The sequence below is a fragment of the Bombina bombina genome, chromosome 10, assembly GCF_027579735.1.
Source record: "Bombina bombina isolate aBomBom1 chromosome 10, aBomBom1.pri, whole genome shotgun sequence".
Lineage (NCBI taxonomy): Eukaryota > Metazoa > Chordata > Amphibia > Anura > Bombinatoridae > Bombina > Bombina bombina.
Window position 1 is genome coordinate 127057757 of NC_069508.1, and position 22377 is coordinate 127080133.

The window sequence follows — 22377 nt, forward strand, 5'->3', positions numbered from 1 at the left end:
ACATGAACTAACGCCCTCTAGCTGTGAACAACTATCAAATGCATTCAGATAAGAGGCAGCCTTCAATGGCTTAGAAATTAGCATATGAGCCTACCTAGGTTTAACTTTCAACTAAGAATACAAAGAGAACAAAGCAAATTTGATGAAAAATGTAAATTAGAAAGTTGTTTAAAATGACATGCCCTATCAGAATCATGAAAGTTTAATTTGGACTTTACTATCCCTCTAAAGATCCAATATTCTCCTACATTATCTATCTATCTATATCTATCTATCTATCTATCTATCTATCTATCTATCTATCTGTCTGTCTGTCTGTCATTGTTATAACCTTGTTATAAATTGGATATTGGATATTACAAGATGTTTGACTGAGAATGTCTCAGAAGTGTAAATATATATATATTTATGTGTGTGTGTATACATTTGTATATGTGTATATGTGTATGTATGTATGCATGTATGTGTTCAAATACGTATGTACACATACAAACATATATATGCACATATATACTCATATATTCATACACACATTATTATTATCGGTTATTCCGCAGTGCTATAAACATAAGTGGTATACAAGGAAACATTTATAGGGATTAAATGGGTTGAGGGCCCTGCCAAGAGTCACACTGTTGTAGTCAGCTCTAATGAAGGTGATCTACAAACAGCTGGCCTCATAGGCTTACATGCTAAGGGGGTTCAAGGCGATAGCAGTGGAGGAGAGGAACACACATACAAATATATACACATAAGTATACACCTTTAAACTGTTCCCAGTCAAAGACCTCGTCATATACCATATCCCTTTTATAACAATGTTAACATAATTTTAATATATTATTTTAATATGTTTACATGTGTTTTATTATACTTTTATTCTAGACCTCACATTCTACTTCAGATCAAACTACATTTTTTTTTTTTTGCTGTTATGTGTTGTGCTCAAGTGCAACACATAATTCTCAACTTGTAATATCAGCAGTATTTAGTGCAGCCCTGCAATCCATTAAAAATATAGACTGTGCTAAAGGCATGTCAGCCAAACTAAATATTATCTGGTAAATTATTTTTACCATGGACTTGTAATGCCAGACGGTGTGTTAATCTGAGCACAGGCCTGCAATATCTGGGCAAGGCTTCATCTATACAAATGTGTAAACCTCTCAACATTTTCTTTTGAAGTTAAAGAACTTACAAAAAAAACTGAGGTTCATTGTATGTGAGTGGTGCCATGTTCGGAGTGGCGAGGCTGCAGGTTGGCTGGGGTTGTTCCTGGGTGGGCTTTAAGTGTGTACCAGTGGGAAGTGGGGATAGACAAGGTGGTCCCTTGGCCAAGAGGCTGCGGGCGGGAAGTGAGCCAGACCTCCCAATCTTTAACATTCTGTTGTATACGAGCGGTGGCTTGGATGTATATTAAAGCAAAATATGCATACACACCTATGTATGACTTTGCATAGCTTAAAGACTGTTATAACTTATAGCCAGTAAAAATTTAATTAAAGGGACATTAAACAAAAAAAAAAAATTCCAGACATAATGGTGTGTTTAAAGAAAAGATTAGCTTGAGAAAGATCTGCAGGTGCATTTTTAAATGTATATTGTTTACAAATGAAAGATAATGGCATAATATTTTAGTCTCCCTGTGGTAATGGGGTCAGCTAGATTTTTAACTCTTGTTCTGAGGCTAATTAGGGACAAATCTGGAATGGAAGCACATTGCTATTCCAGAAAGAGTTGCTAACTAGCTGCAATTGTACCTCCATAGCTGGTATTTTTAAGGTTATAATAAAGAATAAATATTGAAATAAAGTGACTGCTATAGTATTATATATGTAAGTGTGTTGCTTTCTAATTTTAAACAAATGATAATTATTTAAAATCATCCCTATCAACTTTATTTCTTGATATGCTGTTGTATATAGATCTGCGGACAAGAAGGGGTGGGGGGGGGGCATAGTTGTCCAGAATAAGCAAGACTACTTAAATGAGGCATATAATTTATTAAACAATATAGACACCTATCGGCCTTTAACATTTAATCCAACAATTGCCTATAAACAATCATCTTAAATCAAGATGAATTGAAATTTGTACAATTGATTATATCAATGTAATCAATTGTATATATGTTCAATTGTGTTCACAAGGGTCCATTGTTGATAGGACAGAGCTGACTTATAGTATTTTAACTCTTTGTGTGTTTTGTTTTGTTTAAAGGTTTTTAATCATCTATAATAAAAGTTATATTTTATCACCAATTCCCATATCAGTACCACCCTAGAGTCTGGGCATAGAGTGCTTAGAGTACATACTTTTCTGTGGTTAGTTTCTTTACTTCCACAAATTTCTAGTATATATTACAATTTATGCACAAGCAGCAACCCACATATATTAAAATTTGCATTCCAGAAGTGTGAATAACTGTTATTCTCACGCATTATATTGTTAATAGTGGGGACTGCCTAAATAGTGCCATTGTTTAAATTGTCTTCTTGATATTGAAAAATTAATAGAACACATGAATAGTAATAATTACAATCTCAAATTTATGTATTAGTTCTCTCATAACAGTATAGATTTTTGGGATCTTACACTATTTAATGATAGTGATTGCAATAAGGTAGCAGTAAATTTTTTTAGGAAAAATACGAACAGGAATGGCTTACTGAATGCCCATAGTAGACACCTCAAAAGATGGAAATATAATATTGCTTTAGGGGAATATCAACGTATTAAACGCAATTGCACAAAATTAGAAGATTATACTTTAGAATCAGCTGTCCTAACTACTACATTTAAAGAGAAATTATATAATAAACATCTATTAACATAAAAAAACAGAAGGTAGATCAGATGGATAGGAGATCCCTTATAGAGCAACCCAAAAATTAAACTACTAAAATATACAGTCAAAATAGCCAAAATAGTAATCCTAAATTTATAACTAAATTTAATAGCCAGCATCACTAAAGTAAGTGTATCATGAGAAAACACTGGCAAGTATTAAGATTAGATCCAGTACTCAAACAGTGTATAGGTGAAAAACCTGATGTCATCTTTAGGAAAAATAGGGATCTCAAAAATATTCTTGCACCAACTAAATTGAGGGGAAAAAAGGAACAAGGTCATGATTTGGCACAATGGGGAGGAGCGAGCACAGGCACATATAAATGTAGAACTCGGGACTGTGTTATATGCCCCCATATAAGTAAAGAGAATAACCTCTTCTATAGTTCAAACGGCTCTAAAGAATTTAAGGTTAAAAATAGATGTACCTGTATGAGCACTTATGTAGTGTACCAATTAAAGTGCAAGTGTAATTTTATCTATGTAGGGGAAACTAAAAGAAAGGTCAAATATAGATTTAAAGAGCACTTAACTAATATAGAGAAGGGATTGGAAACACATAGGCCTAGATTTAGAGTTGAACGGTAGCCGTCAAAACCAACGTTAGAGGGTCCTAACGCTGGTTTTTACCGCCCGCTGGTATTTGGAGTCAGTCAGGAAAGGGTCTAACGCTCACTTTGCAGCTGCGACTTATCCATACTGCAGATCCCCCTACGCCATTTGCGTATCCTATCTTTTCAATGGGATCTTTCTAACGCCGGTATTTAGAGTCTTGGCTGAAGTGAGCGTTAGAAATCTAACGACAAAACTCCAGCCGCAGAAAAAAGTCAGTAGTTAAGAGCTTTCTGGGCTAACGCCGGTTTATAAAGTTCTTAACTACTGTGCTCTAAAGTACACTAACACCCATAAACTACCTATGTACCCCTAAACCGAGGTCCCCCCACATCACCGTCACTCTATTAAAATGTTTTAACCCCTAATCTGCTGCTCCGTACACCGCCGCCAGCTACGTTATCCCTATGTACCCCTAATCTGCTGCCCCTAACATCGCCGACCCCTATATTATATTTATTAACCCCTAATCTGCTGCCCCCGCTATCGCTGACACCTGCATATTTTTTTAACCCCTAATCTGCCACTCCGTACGACGCCGCCAGCTACATTATCCCTATGTACCCCTAATCTGCTGCCCCTAACACCGCCGACCCCTATATTATATTTATTAACCCCTAATCTGCCGACCGGATCTCACCGCTACTATAATAAATGTATTAACCCCTAAAGCTAAGTCTAACCCTAACCCTAACACCCCCTAAGTTAAATATAATTTAAATCTAACGAAATAAATTAACTCTTATTAAATAAATTATTCCTATTTAAAGCTAAATACTTACCTGTAAAATAAACCCTAATATAGCTACAATATAAATAATAATTATATTGTAGCTATTTTAGGATTATTATTTATTTTACAGGCAACTTTGTAATTATTTTAACCAGGTACAATAGCTATTAAATAGTTAATAACTATTAAATAGTTACCTAGTTAAAATAATTACAAAATTACCTGTAAAATAAATCCTAACCTATGTTACAATTAAACCTAACACTACACTATCAATAAATTAATTAAATACAATACCTACAATTATCTACAATTAAACTTAACACTACACTATCAATAAATAAATTAAATAAACTACCTACAATTATCTACAATTAAACCTAACACTACACTATCAATAAATAAATGAAATAAAATACCTACAAATAAATACAATGAAATAAACTAACTAAAGTACAAAAAATAAAAAAAGCTAAGTTACAAAGAATAAAAAAATATTTACAAACATTAGAAAAATATTACAACAATTTAAACTAATTACACCTACTCTAAGCCCCCTAATAAAATAACAAAGACCCCCAAAATAAAAAAATGCCCTACCCTATTCTAAATTAAAAAAGTTCAAAGCTCTTTTACCTTACCAGCCCTGAAAAGGGCCCTTTGCGGGGCATGCCCCAAAGAATTCAGCTCTTTTGCCTGTAAAAAAAACACATACAATACCCCCCCCAAACATTACAACCCACCACCCACATACCCCTAATCTAACCCAAACCCCCCTTAAATAAACCTAACACTAAGCCCCTGAAGATCTTCCTACCTTATCTTCACCTCGCTGGGTATCACACTGATCCGTCCTGGCTCCGATGTCTTGATCCAAGCCCAAGCGGGGGGCTGAAGATGTCCATGATCCGGCTGAAGTCTTCATCCAAGCGGGAGCTTAAGAGGTCCATGATCCAGCTGAAGTCTTCTATCAACGGCATCTTCAATCTTCTTTCTTCCGGAGCCATCATCTTTCAGCTGACGCGGATCCAACCTCTTCTACCGACGCCTACTCGCCGAATGACGGTTCCTTTAAATGACGTCATCCAAGATGGCGTCCGTCGAATTCCGATTGGCTGATAGGATTCTATCAGCCAATCGGAATTAAGGTAGGAAAATTCTGATTGGCTGATGGAATCAGCCAATCAGAATCAAGTTAAATCCGATTGGCTGATCCGATCAGCCAATCAGATTGAGCTCGCATTCTATTGGCTGATCGGAACAGCCAATAGAATGCGAGCTCAATCTGATTGGCTGATCGGATCAACCAATCGGATTGAACTTGATTCTGATTGGCTGATTCCATCAGCCAATCAGAATTTTCCTACCTTAATTCCGATTGGCTGATAGAATCCTATCAGCCAATCGGAATTCGACGGACGCCATCTTGGATGACGTCATTTAAAGGAACCGTCATTCGGCGAGTAGGCGTCGGTAGAAGAGGTTGGATCCGCGTCGGCTGGAAGATGATGGCTCCGGAAGAAAGAAGATTGAAGATGCCGTTGATAGAAGACTTCAGCCGGATCATGGACCTCTTAAGCTCCCGCTTGGATGAAGACTTCAGCCGGATCATGGACATCTTCAGCCCCCCGCTTGGGCTTGGATCAAGACATCGGAGCCAGGACGGATCAGTGTGATACCTGGCGATGTGAAGATAAGGTAGGAAGATCTTCAGGGGCTTAGTGTTAAGTTTATTTAAGGAGGGTTTGGGTTAGATTAGGGGTATGTGGGTGGTGGGTTGTAATGTTGGGGGGGTATTGTATGTGGGTTTTTTTACAGGCAAAAGAGCTGAATTCTTTGGGGCATGCCCCACAAAGGGCCCTTTTCAGGGCTGGTAAGGTAAAAGAGCTTTTAACTTTTTTAATTTAGAATAGGGTAGGGCATTTTTTTATTTTGGGGGTCTTTGTTATTTTATTAGGGGGCTTAGAGTAGGTGTAATTAGTTTAAAATTGTTGTAATATTTTTCTAATGTTTGTAAATATTTTTTTATTTTTTGTAACTTAGCTTTTTTTATTTTTTGTACTTTAGTTAGTTTATTTCATTGTATTTATTTGTAGGTATTTTATTTAATTTATTTATTGATAGCGTAGTGTTATGTTTAATTGTATTTATTTGTAGATATTTAATTTAATTTATTTATTGATAGTGTAGTGTTAGGTTTAATTGTAGATAATTGTAGGTATTGTATTTAATTTATTTATTGATAGTGTAGTGTTAGGTTTAATTGTAACTTAGGTTAGGATTTATTTTACAGGTAATTTTGTAATTATTTTAACTAGCTAGCTATTAAATAGTTATTAACTATTTAATAGCTATTGTACCTGGTTAAAATAAATACAAAGTTGCCTGTAAAATAAATATTAATCCTAAAATAGCTACAATATAATTATAATTTATATTGTAGCTATATTAGGGTTTATTTTACAGGTAAGTATTTAGCTTTAAATAGGAATAATTTATTTAATAAGAGTTAATTTATTTCATTAGATTTAAATTATATTTAACTTAGGGGGGTGTTAGTGTTAGGGTTAGACTTAGCTTTAGGGGTTAATACATTTATTATAGTAGCAGTGAGCTCCGTTCGGCAGATTAGGGGTTAATTATTGTAGGTAGCTGGTGGCGACGTTGTGGGGGGCAGATTAGGGGTTAATAAATATAATATAGGGGTCAGCGGTGTTAGGGGCAGCAGATTAGGGGTACATAACTATAATGTATGTTGCGGCGGTGTACGGAGCGGCAGATTAAGGGTTAATAATAATATGCAGTTGTCAGCGATAGCGGGGGCAGCAGATTAGGGGTTAATAAATATAACATAGTGGTCGGCGATGTTAGGGGTACATAGGGATAATGTAGCTGGCGGCGGTGTACGGAGCGGCAGATTAGGGGTTAATAATAATATGCAGGGGTCAGCGATAGCGGGGGCGGCAGATTAGCGGTTAATAAGTGTAGCTAATGCACCCCTTTGGCCGCAGAACTCTAAATCTAGCCGATAGTGTGCCACTACATTTTAAACTAGCTCATAATAATAATATTAGGGCTCCATGTACTAAGCCGTCAATTCATCCGTCATTGTAGACGAGGATAAACTCGCCGTTACTCGCCGCGGGCGAAATGGTGTCCGATGTCGCTATGTACTAATAATCCCCCAATAAATAGACAAGTCTAGCCCACTGTGAGCAGTGGCGGATTATTGATAAATTTGACGCCTCGCTCGCCGCGACTAAGCTGATGTACTTAACTTTCAGTTGAATTGTCTGGCCAATTATTAACACGTGACATGCAAGGTGTCACGAACATCATAGTAGTCGTGGGAATAGAATTTTGCTCCTATAAAAGTTCAACTTATCTAAACAACTTTATTATTGTTCAAAATTTTGGATATGGCTTCATCTGGATCTGATAATATATAAATATTAATATAAAAATAATTATAAAGATTGACAATTATACAATACAAATTTAAAATATAGATTACTCTTTAATTACAGTCGACAAATTGGGCGCAATTTATGTACATGGAAATGAGAGACAAATTAGACGCCAGTTATGCTGTAAGTACAATGCTGATATTACTGCCTTTTATATATGTCTAGACTGGCATCTAGATTGACTTTCCTATTGTTTTGTACCTTGCCCGCCACCTAAAAGGTGGCGAGGCAAAAATAACAAGGTGGGAGCGGAAATTGTAGCGATCGGACAAATAGATTTTTTAGTACATTCGTTTTTGGCGAGTTGGTGGTCAAATGTGTCTAATTACAGTGAAAAATGGAGAGGTAGCGAGGTTTGGCGGATAAGTACGCTCGCAATTTTAAAGATGCAAGTTTGAACATAGTTGATGACTTTGTACATATCAGTTTGCGAGTTTTGACGCGAGATTTGTTGCGGGTAGCTCGCTGACTGCTTAGTACATGGAGCCCTAAGGATTTGGAAATCAAAGTAATTGAGTGGGTTCCCCCAATATTTGGGATACTAACAGACTTCTAAGGCTCAGACAACGGGAAACATATTGGATAAAAAAAATAGATTGCCTCCAACCCAAAGGATTAAATGTGGATTTAGATATCCAATACTTTCTTATATAACTACCTTTTTTTTAATAAAAGTTTTTTATTGAGGAAAATAATTACATAAACAAAAATAAAAGATTACAAACACGGTTAGACACCCAAATGTTGACAAACCTCTGGCTTCTCTGCTGGTTACAAGACAATAGGAAAAAACAAGGACATTATGAGTAATACCTGGGCCTGGAGTATAGATCTTGTGATTGTAGTATGTGACCTCATTTTATATGTGGTTCTTATATAGTAATCATAGGTTTTAAGTGAACAATTGATGTAGATAATGGGAAACCTACTAGAGTATATGAGTGGGAATTGTTACCGCTTTCAGTTAAAGGAGGTAGCAGACAGGAGCTCCTATGACGGAGAAGAGGATAAGTTAAAAGTAAAGTCCGGTCTTTTTATGAGATGGAGAATGGGGTGGGGGGTTGTTACAAAGAATTTACAGGGGATATGCATATCTAGGTTAGGTTATCAATCTGGGGGCAGATGAGAAAAAGAATAAAAGGGGTAGAAAGCCATTGAGAGGTGAGGAGGGAGTCTATGGGGCATGGAGTATCTGATAAGACCTCTAGTGTATGTTGAGCTACATGAACAGGGAAGGAGGGAATAAATTGTTTCACCATAACTGAACAACAAGATAGAGGAAAACTCTACTCTGGGAAAGCAAAAAGTGTATCATATTCTTTTCGTTCAAACCAATATCTATTGTAAGGGCAACTATTCACCCTTATTTGATGAGCGATGAAGAAATTTTCCCTCCTAAGTTAACAGATATCTTAACCACTCATATATAAGCTTAATAATAATACAAGCAGCAATGCAGGAAATTGTCTTATATGTACGATAAATAAAGATGGGTGCTATGTGTTAAAACTGAGACCATATAATCTATGTTGTAGAAGAACTAGAGAGAACCAGATTTAGTGAAACAACATCTCTGAGCTGTGAATATGTTCAAGGGGACTATAGCAGGGTTAATAGAGCCCTTATATAGTGGCAACAAGACTAAATATGGGTTAGAAAAATAAAGTGAGGTGTGTAACTTGGGGAACTGACACTTTAAAGATACTTATATAAGGAGTAAAGAACTCCAAGTTCCAGTTATAAATGAAACTATTGACTAGGTGCTAATATAAGTGTAGCTTAATAGAAGAAAAAAAGAAAAATGATATGTAGTGGTTACCACACATGACCTAGGAAGGGAAGTTATGGGCATAAGCTAGCATCATTGGAGAATATATAACAAGAGACCAAATCTACCTATTAACTTGTTATGTAAGCGTGGTCCCAGTTAGGGGTTTATATAATCAAAATGTTCTAATGCACATTTGCTCTAGTATCCTAAATCACATTGCACACTGACCGAATATGAGGCACTCGACCATCATGTGACAGATACATATGATGTTTAAATAATATTCTAAGCAGTATACATAGACCTATGCTCTATATTTCACATAAATATAGTAAAAAATAACTCAGAGACTCTTCTGGATAGGGCAACAACATGCTAATTTACAATATCCTCCTATGCTTTTAGAAATGGAAATGTGGAGATGATATTAGGCATTGAATTTCATTAGACATAACGTGCATTATATTGCAGTGTATCAAATCAAAAGATTGTCACTATTGTCTGCAGTATGATAGTAGAGTATTCCAATGTCTACCATAAGATATTCAGTGACAGTTAGTCCCCGAACATCTGAGAGCCTAGAGTAATATCATCTCCAGGAACAGTGCTATTTCATCCGATGCCAACCGCTCCGTGACAGGAGGGAGCTGCAGTTTGAAACCATATAGGCTGACTTACAATGCGTGGACAGTTCCAGCAGGAAAACCCTGTGCTTAATGGAAGGGTACATGAGGATAGTTGCAGTCCCCTCACGAGTATATCGCCAGTGGCCTTCGGGTCAAAAACCTCCAGATGTTTCCAGGTAAGGCCTATCCGGTACCCCCTCTTGACCGGCCGCATCTCCAGGGGGTCTGGTGTCAGCACAGCATTATGCATCAGAGCGTTGGAGCTGGGACACGAAGAAGACATGGTCTGTAGCAGTTTGGAGTTAGGTGAAGACTCATTGATGTCTCTAGTCATACTGTCTGAGTGAACAGCTTCACCTGAGGTATATAGGTGATTGCTATCGCTGACCACTGTGGATTGTCTTAACAGGGTGGTTAGGTCTCGCTCTGGGCTGAGAGTCTTGGCGCTCCTAACCGAACCGCTTCTACTCGCTCTCAACTCAGCCCTATGAGAAGTATAGTGTTCTTCCATCTTGCATGCTATTAAATGTAGAAAAGCAGTTATTTCAGCTTCCATTGTGGTTTGTTATAGCCGCACGTGTAATCGCTTCTTGGCACTGATGTTGCTCACCGTTCAAACTTCTAGAAGGTCCTTTATATAACATGGAGCCTGAATCCACTCTACCCCACTAAGTATGAGACCGGGGGGGCAGATGGTACAATGGTGATGTAGGCAGCAAGCAATCTGTGGTGGTGGTGTTAGCTGTTGAGGATCTTCAGATTTGGAGAGATACAGGAAAATAGCATCATCTGTTTCTTTAGTGAGTATGGATAGAAAATGGCTTAGTTGTAGGTTGGATGCTAAGTATAACCATGGGATTGTTCAGATTATCCTCAGAGCAGCCAGAAAACACGTCTGAACATAGCTGCGGCCAAGACATGCCCCCCCCCCCTTATATAACTATCTTATATGTAGTAAAACACATAGGTTTATTTTTTAGTTTGAATGTAATATCCCATTTAGGAGAAACACTCTAAGTGCTTAGATATTTAATTAGTTTGGAAACTTATAGTGTTCAGGGAATTTTTAATATACTTGCTCTGATGCTTTATTTACAAGGTATAAAGATAGGGTTAACAGTAGGACTTTTTGTAGAATCATTTATAAATTTGTATTTTTTATCAATGATATTTTATATTGTATTGTATCTTTTTAGGTATATGGTTTTAGATGGATACAATTTTAACTTAATGTACTGAGAAAATGTCTGAATGCTAGTTTTAAATTCGTTCATTCAATGAACCATATTGATATTCATTGTTATTCTGCATTTAAGTCAGGAATGGGTTAATTTAGAACCTGCTCCAGAAATGGCCCATATAAGGGGCATATTCCATTAGGCAAATCACTCTTGAAAAAGTTCCTGGTCATAGAAATGAAACGTATGTCGAGTGAGTAAAAGAAACAGGTCTCAGTGAGGCTACCAGGTCCGCATCTAGTGGTCATAATGGTGAGCTGAGAGATCTCAGTGTTTGTTAGCACTTTTTAATAGAATTGTACCTATTAGTTGGTTCATTGTATATCTAGCGTTGTATATCCACTTCATACCTGTTGTATTTTGGACTTGCTTTACCTGCATGGACTATTCGTAGAATACACAGGTTAATTGACCAATAACTAACAGAAACATAAGAGGCGGATCAATACTCAGACGCTGAAGCAAGACTGCTGGTTATATATAACCAATGTGCACTTTTACGCCTAGATTTAGAGTTTTACGGCCAAAGGGGTGCGTTAGCTACGCGTGCTTTTTTCTGGCCGCACCTTTTAAATACCGCTGGTATTTAGAGTTCACAGAATGGCTGCGTTAGGCTCCAAAAAAGGGGGCGTATAGCATATTTACCGCAACTTCAACTCTCGATACCAGCGGTGCTTACGGACGCGGCCAGCTTCAAAAACGTGCTCGTGCACAATTCCCCCATAGAAAACAATGGGGCTGTTTGAGCTGAAAAAAAACCTAACACCTGCAAAAAAGCCGCGTTCAGCTCCTAACGCAGCCCCATTGTTTCCTATGGGGAAACACTTCCTACGTCTGCACCTAACACTCTAACATGTACATGTCTAAACACCCCTAACCTTACACTTATTAACCCCTAATCTGCTGCCCCCGCTATCGCTGACCCCTGCATATTATTCTTAACCCCTAATCTGCCGCTCCGTATACCCCCGCCACCTACATTATCCCTATGTACCCCTAATCTGCTGCCCCTAACACCTCCGAACCCTATATTATATTTATTAACCCCTAATCTGCCGCCCCCAACGTCGCCTCCACCTAACTACACTTATTAACCCCTAATCTGCCGACTGGACCTGAGCGCTACTATAATAAATGTATTAACCCCTAATCCGCCTCACTCCCGCCTCAATAACCCTATAATAAATAGTATTAACCCCTAATCTACCCTCCCTAACATTGCCGACACCTAACTTCAAGTATTAACCCCTAATCTGCTGACAGGAGCTCACCGCTACTCTAATAAATTTATTAACCCCTAAAGCTAAGTCTAACTTTAACCCTAAAACCCCCCTAAATTAAATATAATTTAAATCTAACTAAATAAATGAACTCTTATTAAATAAATTATTCCTATTTAAAGCTAAATACTTACCTGTAAAATAAACCCTAATATAGCTACAATATAAATTATAATTATATTGTTGCTATTTTAGGATTAATATTTATTTTACAGGCAACTTTGTAATTATTTTAACCAGATACAATAGCTATTAAATAGTTAATAACTATTTAATAGTTACCTAGTTAAAATAATTACAAAATTACCTGTAAAATAAATCCTAACCTAAGTTACAATTAAACCTAACACTACACTATCAATAAATTAATTAAATACAATATCTACAATTATCTACAATTAAACCTAACACTACACTATCAATAAATAAATTAAATACAATTCCTACAAATAAATACAATTAAATAAACTAACTAAAGTACAAAAAATAAAAAAGAACTAAGTTACAAAAAATTAAAAAAATATTTACAAACATTAGAAAAATATTACAACAATTTTAAACTAATTACACCTACTCTAAGCCCCCTAATAAAATAACAAAGACCCCCAAAATAAAAAAATGCCCTACCCTATTCTAAATTACAAAAGCTCAAAGCTCTTTTACCTTACCAGCCCTTAAAAGAGCCCTTTGCGGGGCATGCCCCAAAGAATTCAGCTCTTTTGCCTGTAAAAAAAAACATACAATACCCCCCCCAACATTACAACCCACCATCCACATACCCCTAATCTAACCCAAACCCCCCTTAAATAAACCTAACACTAAGCCCCTGAAGATCTTCCTACCTTGTCTTCACCTCACCGGGTTCACCGATCGGTCCAGAAGAGTGTCCGAAGTCTTGATCCAAGCCCAAGCGGGGGGCTGAAGAGTGACGTCCATCCTCGGGCTGAAGTCTGGATCCAAGCGGCAAATGAAGAAGTCCATCTTCGGGAAGAAATCTTCATCCTATCCGGGCAGAAGAGGACATCCGGACCGGCAAACATCTTCATCCAAGCCGCATCTTCTATGTTGTTCCATTGGATGATGAGCGGCTGATCTTGAAGACCTCCGGCGCGGATCCATTCTCTTCGTTCGACGTCCAACTGAAGAATGAAGGTTCCTTTAAGGGACGTCATCCAAGATGGCGTCCCTCGAATTCCGATTGGCTGATAGAATCCTATCAGCCAATCGGAATTAAGGTAGGAAAATTCTGATTGGCTGATGGAATCAGCCAATCAGATTCAAGTTCAATCCGATTGGCTGATCCAATCAGCCAATCAGATTGAGCTAGCATTCTATTGGCTGTTCCGATCAGCCAATAGAATGCGAGCTCAATCTGATTGGCTGATCGGATCAGCCAATCGGATTAAACTTGATTCTGATTGGCTGATTCCATCAGCCAATCAGAATTTTCCTACCTTAATTCCGATTGGCTGATAGAATCCTATCAGCCAATCGGAATTCAACGGACGCCATCTTGGATGACGTAATTTAAAGGAACCTTCATTCTTCAGTTGGACGTCGAATGAAGAGGATGGATCCGCGCCGGAGGTCTTCAAGATCAGCCGCTTGTCATCCGATGGAACAACATAGAAGATGCGGCTTGGATGAAGATGTTTGCCGGTCCGGATGTCCTCTTCTGCCCGGATAGGATGAAGATTTCTTCCCGAAGATGGACTTCTTCATTTGCCGCTTGGATCCAGACTTCAGCCCGAGGATGGACGTCACTCTTCAGCCCCCCGCTTGGGCTTCGATCAAGACTTCGGACCCTCTTCTGGACCGATCGGTGAAACCGGTGAGGTGAAGACAAGGTAGGAAGATCTTCAGGGGCTTAGTGTTAGGTTTATTTAAGGGGGGTTTGGGTTAGATTAGGGGTATGTGAGTGGTGGGTTGTAATGTTGGGGGGGGTATTGTATGGGTTTTTTTTACAGGCAAAAGAGCTGAATTCTTTGGGGCATGCCCCGCAAAGGGCCCTTTTAAGGGCTGGTAAGGTAAAAGAGCTTTGAATTTTTGTAATTTAGAATAGGGGAGGGCATTTTTTTATTTGGGGGGTCTTTGTTATTTTATTAGGGGACTTAGAGTAGGTGTAATTAGTTTAAAATTGTTGTAATATTTTTCTAATATTTGTAAATATTTTTTTATTTTTTGTAACTTAGTTCTTTTTTATTTTTTTTACGTTAGTTAGTTTATTTAATTGTATTTATTTGTAGATATTGTATTTAATTAATTTATTGATAGTGTAGTGTTAGGTTTAATTGTAGATAATTGTAGGTATTTTATTTAATTAATTTATTGATAGTGTAGTGTTAGGTTTAATTGTAATTTAGGTTAGGATTTATTTTACAGGTAATTTTGTAATTATTTTAACTATTTTAGCTATTAAATAGTTCTTAACTATTTAATAGCTATTGTACCTGGTTAAAATAAATACAAAGTTACCTGTAAGATAAATATAAATCCTAAAATAGCTATAATATAATTATAATTTATATTGTAGCTATATTAGGGTTTATTTTACAGGTAAGTATTTAGCTTTAAATAGGAATAATTTATTTAATAAGAGTTAATTTATTTTGTTAGATTTAAATTATATTTAAGTAAGGGGGGTGTTAGTGTTAGGGTTAGACTTAGCTTTAGGGGATAATCCATTTATTACAGTAGCGGCGAGAATCGGTCGGCAGATTAGGGGTTAATAATTGAAGTTAGGTGTCGGCGATGTTAGGGAGGGCAGATTAGGGGTTAATACTATTTATTATAGGGTTATTGAGGCGGGAGTGAGGCGGTTTAGGGGTTAATAACTTTATTATAGTAGCGGTGCGGTCCGCTCGGCAGATTAGGGGTTAATAAGTGTAGGCAGGTGGAGGCGACATTGAGGGGGCAGATTAGGGGTTAATAAATATAATATAGGGTTCGGCGGTGTTACGGGCAGCAGATTAGGGGTACATAAGTATAACGTAGGTGGCGGTCGGCAGATTAGGGGTTAAAAAAATTTAATAGAGTGGCGGCGATGTGGGGGGACCTCGGTTTAGGGGTACATAGGTAGTTTATGGGTGTTAGTGTACTTTAGAGCACAGTAGTTAAGAGCTTTATAAACCGGCGTTAGCCCAGAAAGCTCTTAACTACTGACTTTTTTCTGCGGCTGGAGTCTTGTCATTAGATTTCTAACGCTCACTTCAGCCACGACTCTAAATACCGGCGTTAGAAAGATCCCATTGAAAAGATAGGATATACAAATGACGTAAGGGGATCTGCGATATGGAAAAGTCGCGGCTGGAAAGTGAGCGTTAGACCCTTTCCTGTCTGACTCCAAATACCAGAGGGCGGTAAAAACCAGCGTTAGGAGCCTCTATTGCTGGTTTTGACGGCTACTGCCCAACTCTAAATCTAGGCCTTAATTTTTTAATCTTGTGAGTAGCACTCTGGGACAGGGGCTATTGGAATAAAAATAATTTGTGTATTATCTGCACTTAGATGTGTGTTGTGCTTTTCTTTTTTTTAGCTGTATAATTATATATGCAAATGTATGCTAATTGGCATGGCAAAGTCTTTTTTTCACAAAAAGCGAAGATGGCAACCCTTACTCCGGAGCTGAGTTGAACTAAATGACTGAGTTTAACTAGCTAATTGCAATAGTGCATTAATAAGGAATTTCTCTAACATATAAGAACATTTTAATGTTGCACTTTTATGTACCTTAAGGGGACATTAAAGTCAAAATTCAACGTTCATGACTCTGATAGAACTTGCAATTTTAAACAAATTTCTGGTTTACTTCTGTTATCTAATTTGCTTTGTTCTTTTTATCCTTTGTTGAAAATCATACCTAGGTAGGCTCAGGAGCAGCAATGCACTACTGAGAGCTAGCTGATGATTGGTGGCTGGAGACTTATGCATCTTGCCTTGACTCACCCAATGTGTTCAAGTTAGTTTCTAGTAGTGCATTGCTACTTTTTCAACAATGAATATCAAGAGAATAAAGCAAAATTGATAGTTGAATTAAAATTGTTTTTTAGAGGTCAAACTCCATCCACAACTTTCCTTATTTAGCATCTTGAGTATCTTATTGGCTGTAGTCATTTAGAGCATAAGTGAACTCCAACTCCGATCACTATGTAGCATGTAGCAGGGTCAGTTATAGCTGGAATCTCAAGTATAACTGCCTCACTTTTTAACTCTCTAGGGAATAAACACAATTTTTAGAATTAAATTATCATAAAATCAGGAAAAATAAATATTGATATTATTATACAAATTTTATTTCTATATATGACCAAACTTTTTTTTTTCCGGGACTTTCTGAGTGCAATATGATTTTAAGTTAAAATATTCAGTAGCAACACTCAATGGAACTGAATGGAGTTTAAGAGAAGTATTAAAAACTACAAATATAGGAAAATAACTTTAGAGAAGAAACATATGTAAAACATATGTAAAACCATAAAACTTTTAACAAATATATAAATAGATTGAGGGGACAAAGATGACTAAAATAATCAATGTTGTCTTCCATGATACATATTGAGACTAGATTAAATAATTCTCACTACAGCTGTGTGCATTATTAAATTATTTTACTGAATTCAGCCTTTGTATGTCTACTGAAAGGATTTTTCTTATCTCTATTACCTTTTAATATTTTTGAGATTTACTACTAAATCCCGTAGTCTTACGATTCAATTTATGACCTTTTGTTCTTGTATTGCCCTTTAACTGAAAATGCACTCCACTGAACTTTATTGAACGTGTTTATTTTTTATTTTTTAAAGATTTCTATCATTATTTAATCAGCTTTTTTTCTTAGCTAAATCAATTAACAACACATTTAAAATATATATATATTTCTTACTAAAATGTATGTAGATAATTAACAGTTAATTATTTTACAAAATAAAATTTAAAAAAAAACATATAATACTTGTATTATGCAAGTGAAAAAATGTAATCTGATGACAATTAAAAGTTATTCTCTAAAATAAAATATGTATTTTAAAATCTGAGTTAAAGACTTCAAAAAGGGCATATTTGGCTTCCAATTATCCATTTATTCAGTACACCCACAAATACCAAGTGATGTCATTAATGAAGATAAAACATGATGCCTTTTACTTAATTTTTAATGAAAAAAAATAATTTTCTACTATCTCCTTTTTATTCTAACATTAGTGCACATTTAATTGAACCAATTTCTATGTTTCAATATGTAGAGTTTAGGTCAGCTCATAATAAATTATATATTTTCCGAACCACATTTTAAATCTGTATCTTATCTGTTTGTGTGTCTATGAGTGTGTGTGTGTGTGCGTGTATGTGTGTGTATGTGTGCATGTGCATATGTGTGTGCGCGCACACACGCGTGCGTGTCTGTGTAAATGCTCTGACATTTCCATTGTAAATATTTTATTTACTGTGATTTTGAAGAATGCCTATAAACTGTTATATTAAAAAAGAAAAAAAAAGGAATGGACGGATTACATTTTAAAAAAAAAATATGATAATATATATATATAGACAGAGTTAAGAGTTGTTATATTAATTTGAAATATGTTAAATACTTAAAGATTCTTACTTTCTCTTTTGCAGGTTAATTTAATGGCGTTTGGTGTTATAATCTATAAAGTATTTCGACATACTACAATGCTAAAGCCAGATGTCAATTATTATGAACATATAAGGTTTGTATTCGTAACAACTATTACATATCAGGAAACCATGTGTTTCAAATATGATATTAAAAAACACATGAAACCATAATAATTAAAGGATATGTGTAGGAGTATAGACAAAAGGCATGAAAATGTATTTACAGCTGAGCCAATTATGCATCTGTAAATTGGAAGAATCAGTTATCTTTCTGCTGTGTTATATTATTGCTCCTTCACCAGATGCAAATTTTAAGGTTTAGATTTAGCTCAATTTGGGCTTTTCAAATTGTTTATTCCAAGTATGTATAGTATCAGAAAGTATAATACACTTTCTATATTTATTTGTCCTGTTTAAAAAATACCAAACGCATTCTCTGCTTAGTGGCTAAAGCTGCTATAATATTTAACATTTGAGGACTGGGTTTTCCAGTCTAGTTTACTGAGATATTAGAGTAGAGAATAATAAAAAAATACATAAGTGTTTGCAGATGTTCTCAAAATGAAATATACTCAAAACATAGAAAGCTTGTAAAGATACAAATAAATACTCGAAGGTATCATCGATTCAGCCCTCCCGTGTTTAACCCTTTCACTACCAGGACTTTCAGACAAAAACTTGCCCAAAATACCAGAGAACTTTTAGCATTTTTGCTATCACTTCATTTAAACAGAAAAAGAGCCTTGTTTTTTTTTTATTTACCTGTCAAAACTATATATATTTTAAGTAGACAACCCAAGGTATTGATCTAGACCCATTTTGGTATATTTCATGCCACCATTTCTGTGCCAAATGCAATTAAATAAAAAAAAATAGTACTTTTTTCACAAACTTTGGGTTTCTCACAGAAATTATTTACATACTGCTTGTGCAATTATGGCACAAATGTTTGTAAACGTTTCTCTGGGATCCCCTTTTTTTAAGAAATAGCAGACATATATGGCTTTACCATTGCTTTTTGGTAATTAGAAGGCACCTAATTGCAGCTGCGCACCACACTTCTATTATTCCCGGCAGTGAAGGAGTTAATCAAGTAGCTTAAAAGGTTAATTGTAGCTTTAGTGTAGAGATTAGCCTCCCACCTGACACTTCCCAACCCCTGATCCCTACCTGATCCTTCCCAAACAGCTCTCTTCCCTCCCCCACTGGTAACCCCCGTCTTAGGTACTGCAGACAGTTTGCCAGTATGAAAATAAGGCGCTTTTCTCCAACATTGGTGTGTCCGGTCCACGGCGTCATCCTTACTTGTGGGATATTCTCTTCCCCAACAGGAAATGGCAAAGAGTCCCAGCAAAGCTGGTCACATGGTCCCTCCTAGGCTCCGCCCACCCCAGTCATTCTCTTTGCCGTTGCACAGGCAACATCTCCACGGAGATGGTTAAGAGTTTTTTTGGTGTTTAAATGTAGTTTTTAATCTTCTATCAAGTGTTTGTTATTTTAAAATAGTGCTGGTATGTACTATTTACTCTGAAACAGAAAAGGATGAAGATTTCTGTTTGTAAGAGGAAGATGATTTTAGCAGACAGTAACTAAAATCGATTACTGTTTCCACATAGGACTGTTGAGATGAAGTAACTTCAGTTGGGGGAAGCAGTTAGCAGACTTTTTCTGCTTAAGGTATGACTAGGCATATTTCTAACAAGACTGTGTAATGCTGGAAGGCTGTCATTTCCCCTCATGGGGACCGGTAAGCCATTTTCTTAGTTAAAGACAAACAGAATAAAGGGCTTATTATGGGCTAAAAAACTGGTAGACATTTTTATGGGCTAAATCGATTGCTTTATTTGTGCATATTATTCAGATTTAGGCTAACAATTGGCATTATAATCTTGGGGAACGTTTATAAAACGGCAGGCACTGTATTGGACACCTTTTTCAGTCAGGGGGCCTTTCTAGTCATAGACTGAGCCTCATTTTCGCGCCATTAATGCACAGTTGTTTTTTTGTGAGCAGGGCATGCAGATGCATGTGTGAGGATCTAAGAATCTCTGAAAAAGCTTTTAGAAGGCGTCATTTGGTATCGTATTCCCCTCAGGGCTTGGTTGGGTCTTAGCAAAGACTATATCTGGGACTGTATAGGGGTTAAATTGAAAAACGGCTCCGGTTCCCTTATTTTAAGGGTTAAAGCTCTGAAATTTGGTAATTTTTGAACAATTCCTTCATAGTTTTTCACATATTCAGTAATAAAGTGTTTTCTGTTTGAAATTTAAAGTGACAGTAACGGTTTTATTTTAAAACGTTTTCTCTTGTTAAGTGTATCCAGTCCACGGATCATCCATTACTTGTGGTATATTCTCCTTCCCAACAGGAAGTTGCAAGAGGATCACCCACAGCAGAGCTGCTATATAGCTCCTCCCCTAACTGCCATATCCAGTCATTCTCTTGCAACTCTCAACAAAGATGGACGTAGTAAGAGGAGAGTGGTGTATTATAGTTAGTTTCTTAACTTCAATCAAAAGTTTGTTATTTTTAAATGGTACCGGAGTGTACTGTTTTATCAAAGGCAGCATTAGAAGAAGAATCTGCCTGTGATTTCTATGATCTTAGCAGAAGTAACTAAGATCCATTGCTGTTCTCACATATTCTGAGGAGTGAGGTAACTTCAGAGAGGGAATGGCGTGCAGGTTTTCCTGCAATAAGGTATGTGCAGTAAACATATTTCTAGGGATGGAACTTGCTAGAAAAATGCTGCTGATACCGGATTAATGTAAGTTAAGCCTAAATGCAGTGATTTAATAGCGACTGGTATCAGGCTTATTAACAGAGATACATACTCTTATAAAAGTGTAATATAAAACGTTTGCTGGCATGTTTAATCGTCTTTATATATGCTTTGGTGATAAAACTTTTTGGGGCCTAGTTTTTTCCACATGGCTGGCTTTATTTTTGCTAGAAACAGTTTTCCTGAGGCTTTTCACTGTTATAGTATAAAAGTTACAGTTGGTGCAGTTAAAATTACAAACTGTGACATTCAGCTTCCCTCAGCAGTCCCCTGCATGCTATAGGACATCTCTGATGGGCTCAAAAGGCTTCAAAAGTAGGAGCTGTGGCAGTTTAAAAAACATATTTTTCGTTTTGTTAATCTGTTTTTTGTATTAAGGGGTTAATCATCCATTTGCAAGTGGGTGCAATGCTCTGCTAACTTGTTACATACACTATAAAAACTTTGTTAGTGTAACTGCCTTTTTTCACTGTTATTTCAAATTTTGCCAAAATTTGTTTCTCTTAAAGGCACAGTAACATTTTTTATATTGCTTGTTAACTTTGTTTAAAGTTTTTTCCAAGCTTGCTAGTCTCATTGCTAGTCTGTACAAACATGTCTGACACAGAGGAAACTACTTGTTCATTATGTTTAAAAGCCATTGTGGAGCCCCATAGGAGAATGTGTACTAAATGTATTGATTTCACCTTAAACAGTAAAGATCAGTCTTTATCTATAAAAGAATTGTCACCAGAGGGGTCTGTCGAGGGGGAAGTTATGCCGACTAACTCTCCCCACGTGTCGGACCCTTCGCCTCCCGCTCGAGGGACGCACGCTAATATGGCGCCAAGTACATCAGGGATGCCCATAGCGATTACTTTGCAGGACAGGGCTGCAATCATGAATAATACCCTGTCACAGGTATTAGCAAGATTGCCTGAATTGAGAGGCAAGCGCGATAGCTCTGGGGTTAGACGAGATACAGAGCGCGTAGATGCTGTAAGAGCCATGTCTGATACTGCGTCACAATATGCAGAACCTGAGGACGGAGAGCTTCAGTCTGTGGGTGACGTCTCTGAATCGGGGAGACCTGATTCAGAGATTTCTAATTTTAAATTTAAGCTTGAGAACCTCCGTGTGTTACTTGGGGAGGTATTAGCTGCTCTGAATGACTGACACATTTGCAGTGCCAGAGAAATTGTGTAGGCTGGATAAATACTATGCAGTGCCGGTGAGTACTGATGTTTTTCCAATCCCTAAAAGGCTTACAGAAATTATTAGTAAGGAGTGGGATAGACCCGGTGTGCCCTTTTCCCCACCTCCTATATTTAGAAAAATGTTTCCAATAGATGCCACTACACGGGACTTATGGCAGACAGTCCCTAAGGTGGAGGGAGCAGTTTCTACTTTAGCAAAGCGTACC

The 22377-nt window shown here is 36.8% G+C and overlaps 1 protein-coding gene across 1 annotated transcript in view; it reads left to right on the top strand.

The window, feature by feature from the left end:
- Positions 1-22377, top strand: part of ADGRL4 (adhesion G protein-coupled receptor L4) — a 323327-nt gene that overhangs the window by 270424 nt on the left and 30526 nt on the right. Inside the window, exon 14 of the mRNA XM_053693324.1 lies at positions 18194-18285. Within this exon, the coding sequence (XP_053549299.1) occupies positions 18194-18285 (92 nt within the window). The remainder of the gene's footprint in view (positions 1-18193; positions 18286-22377) is intronic.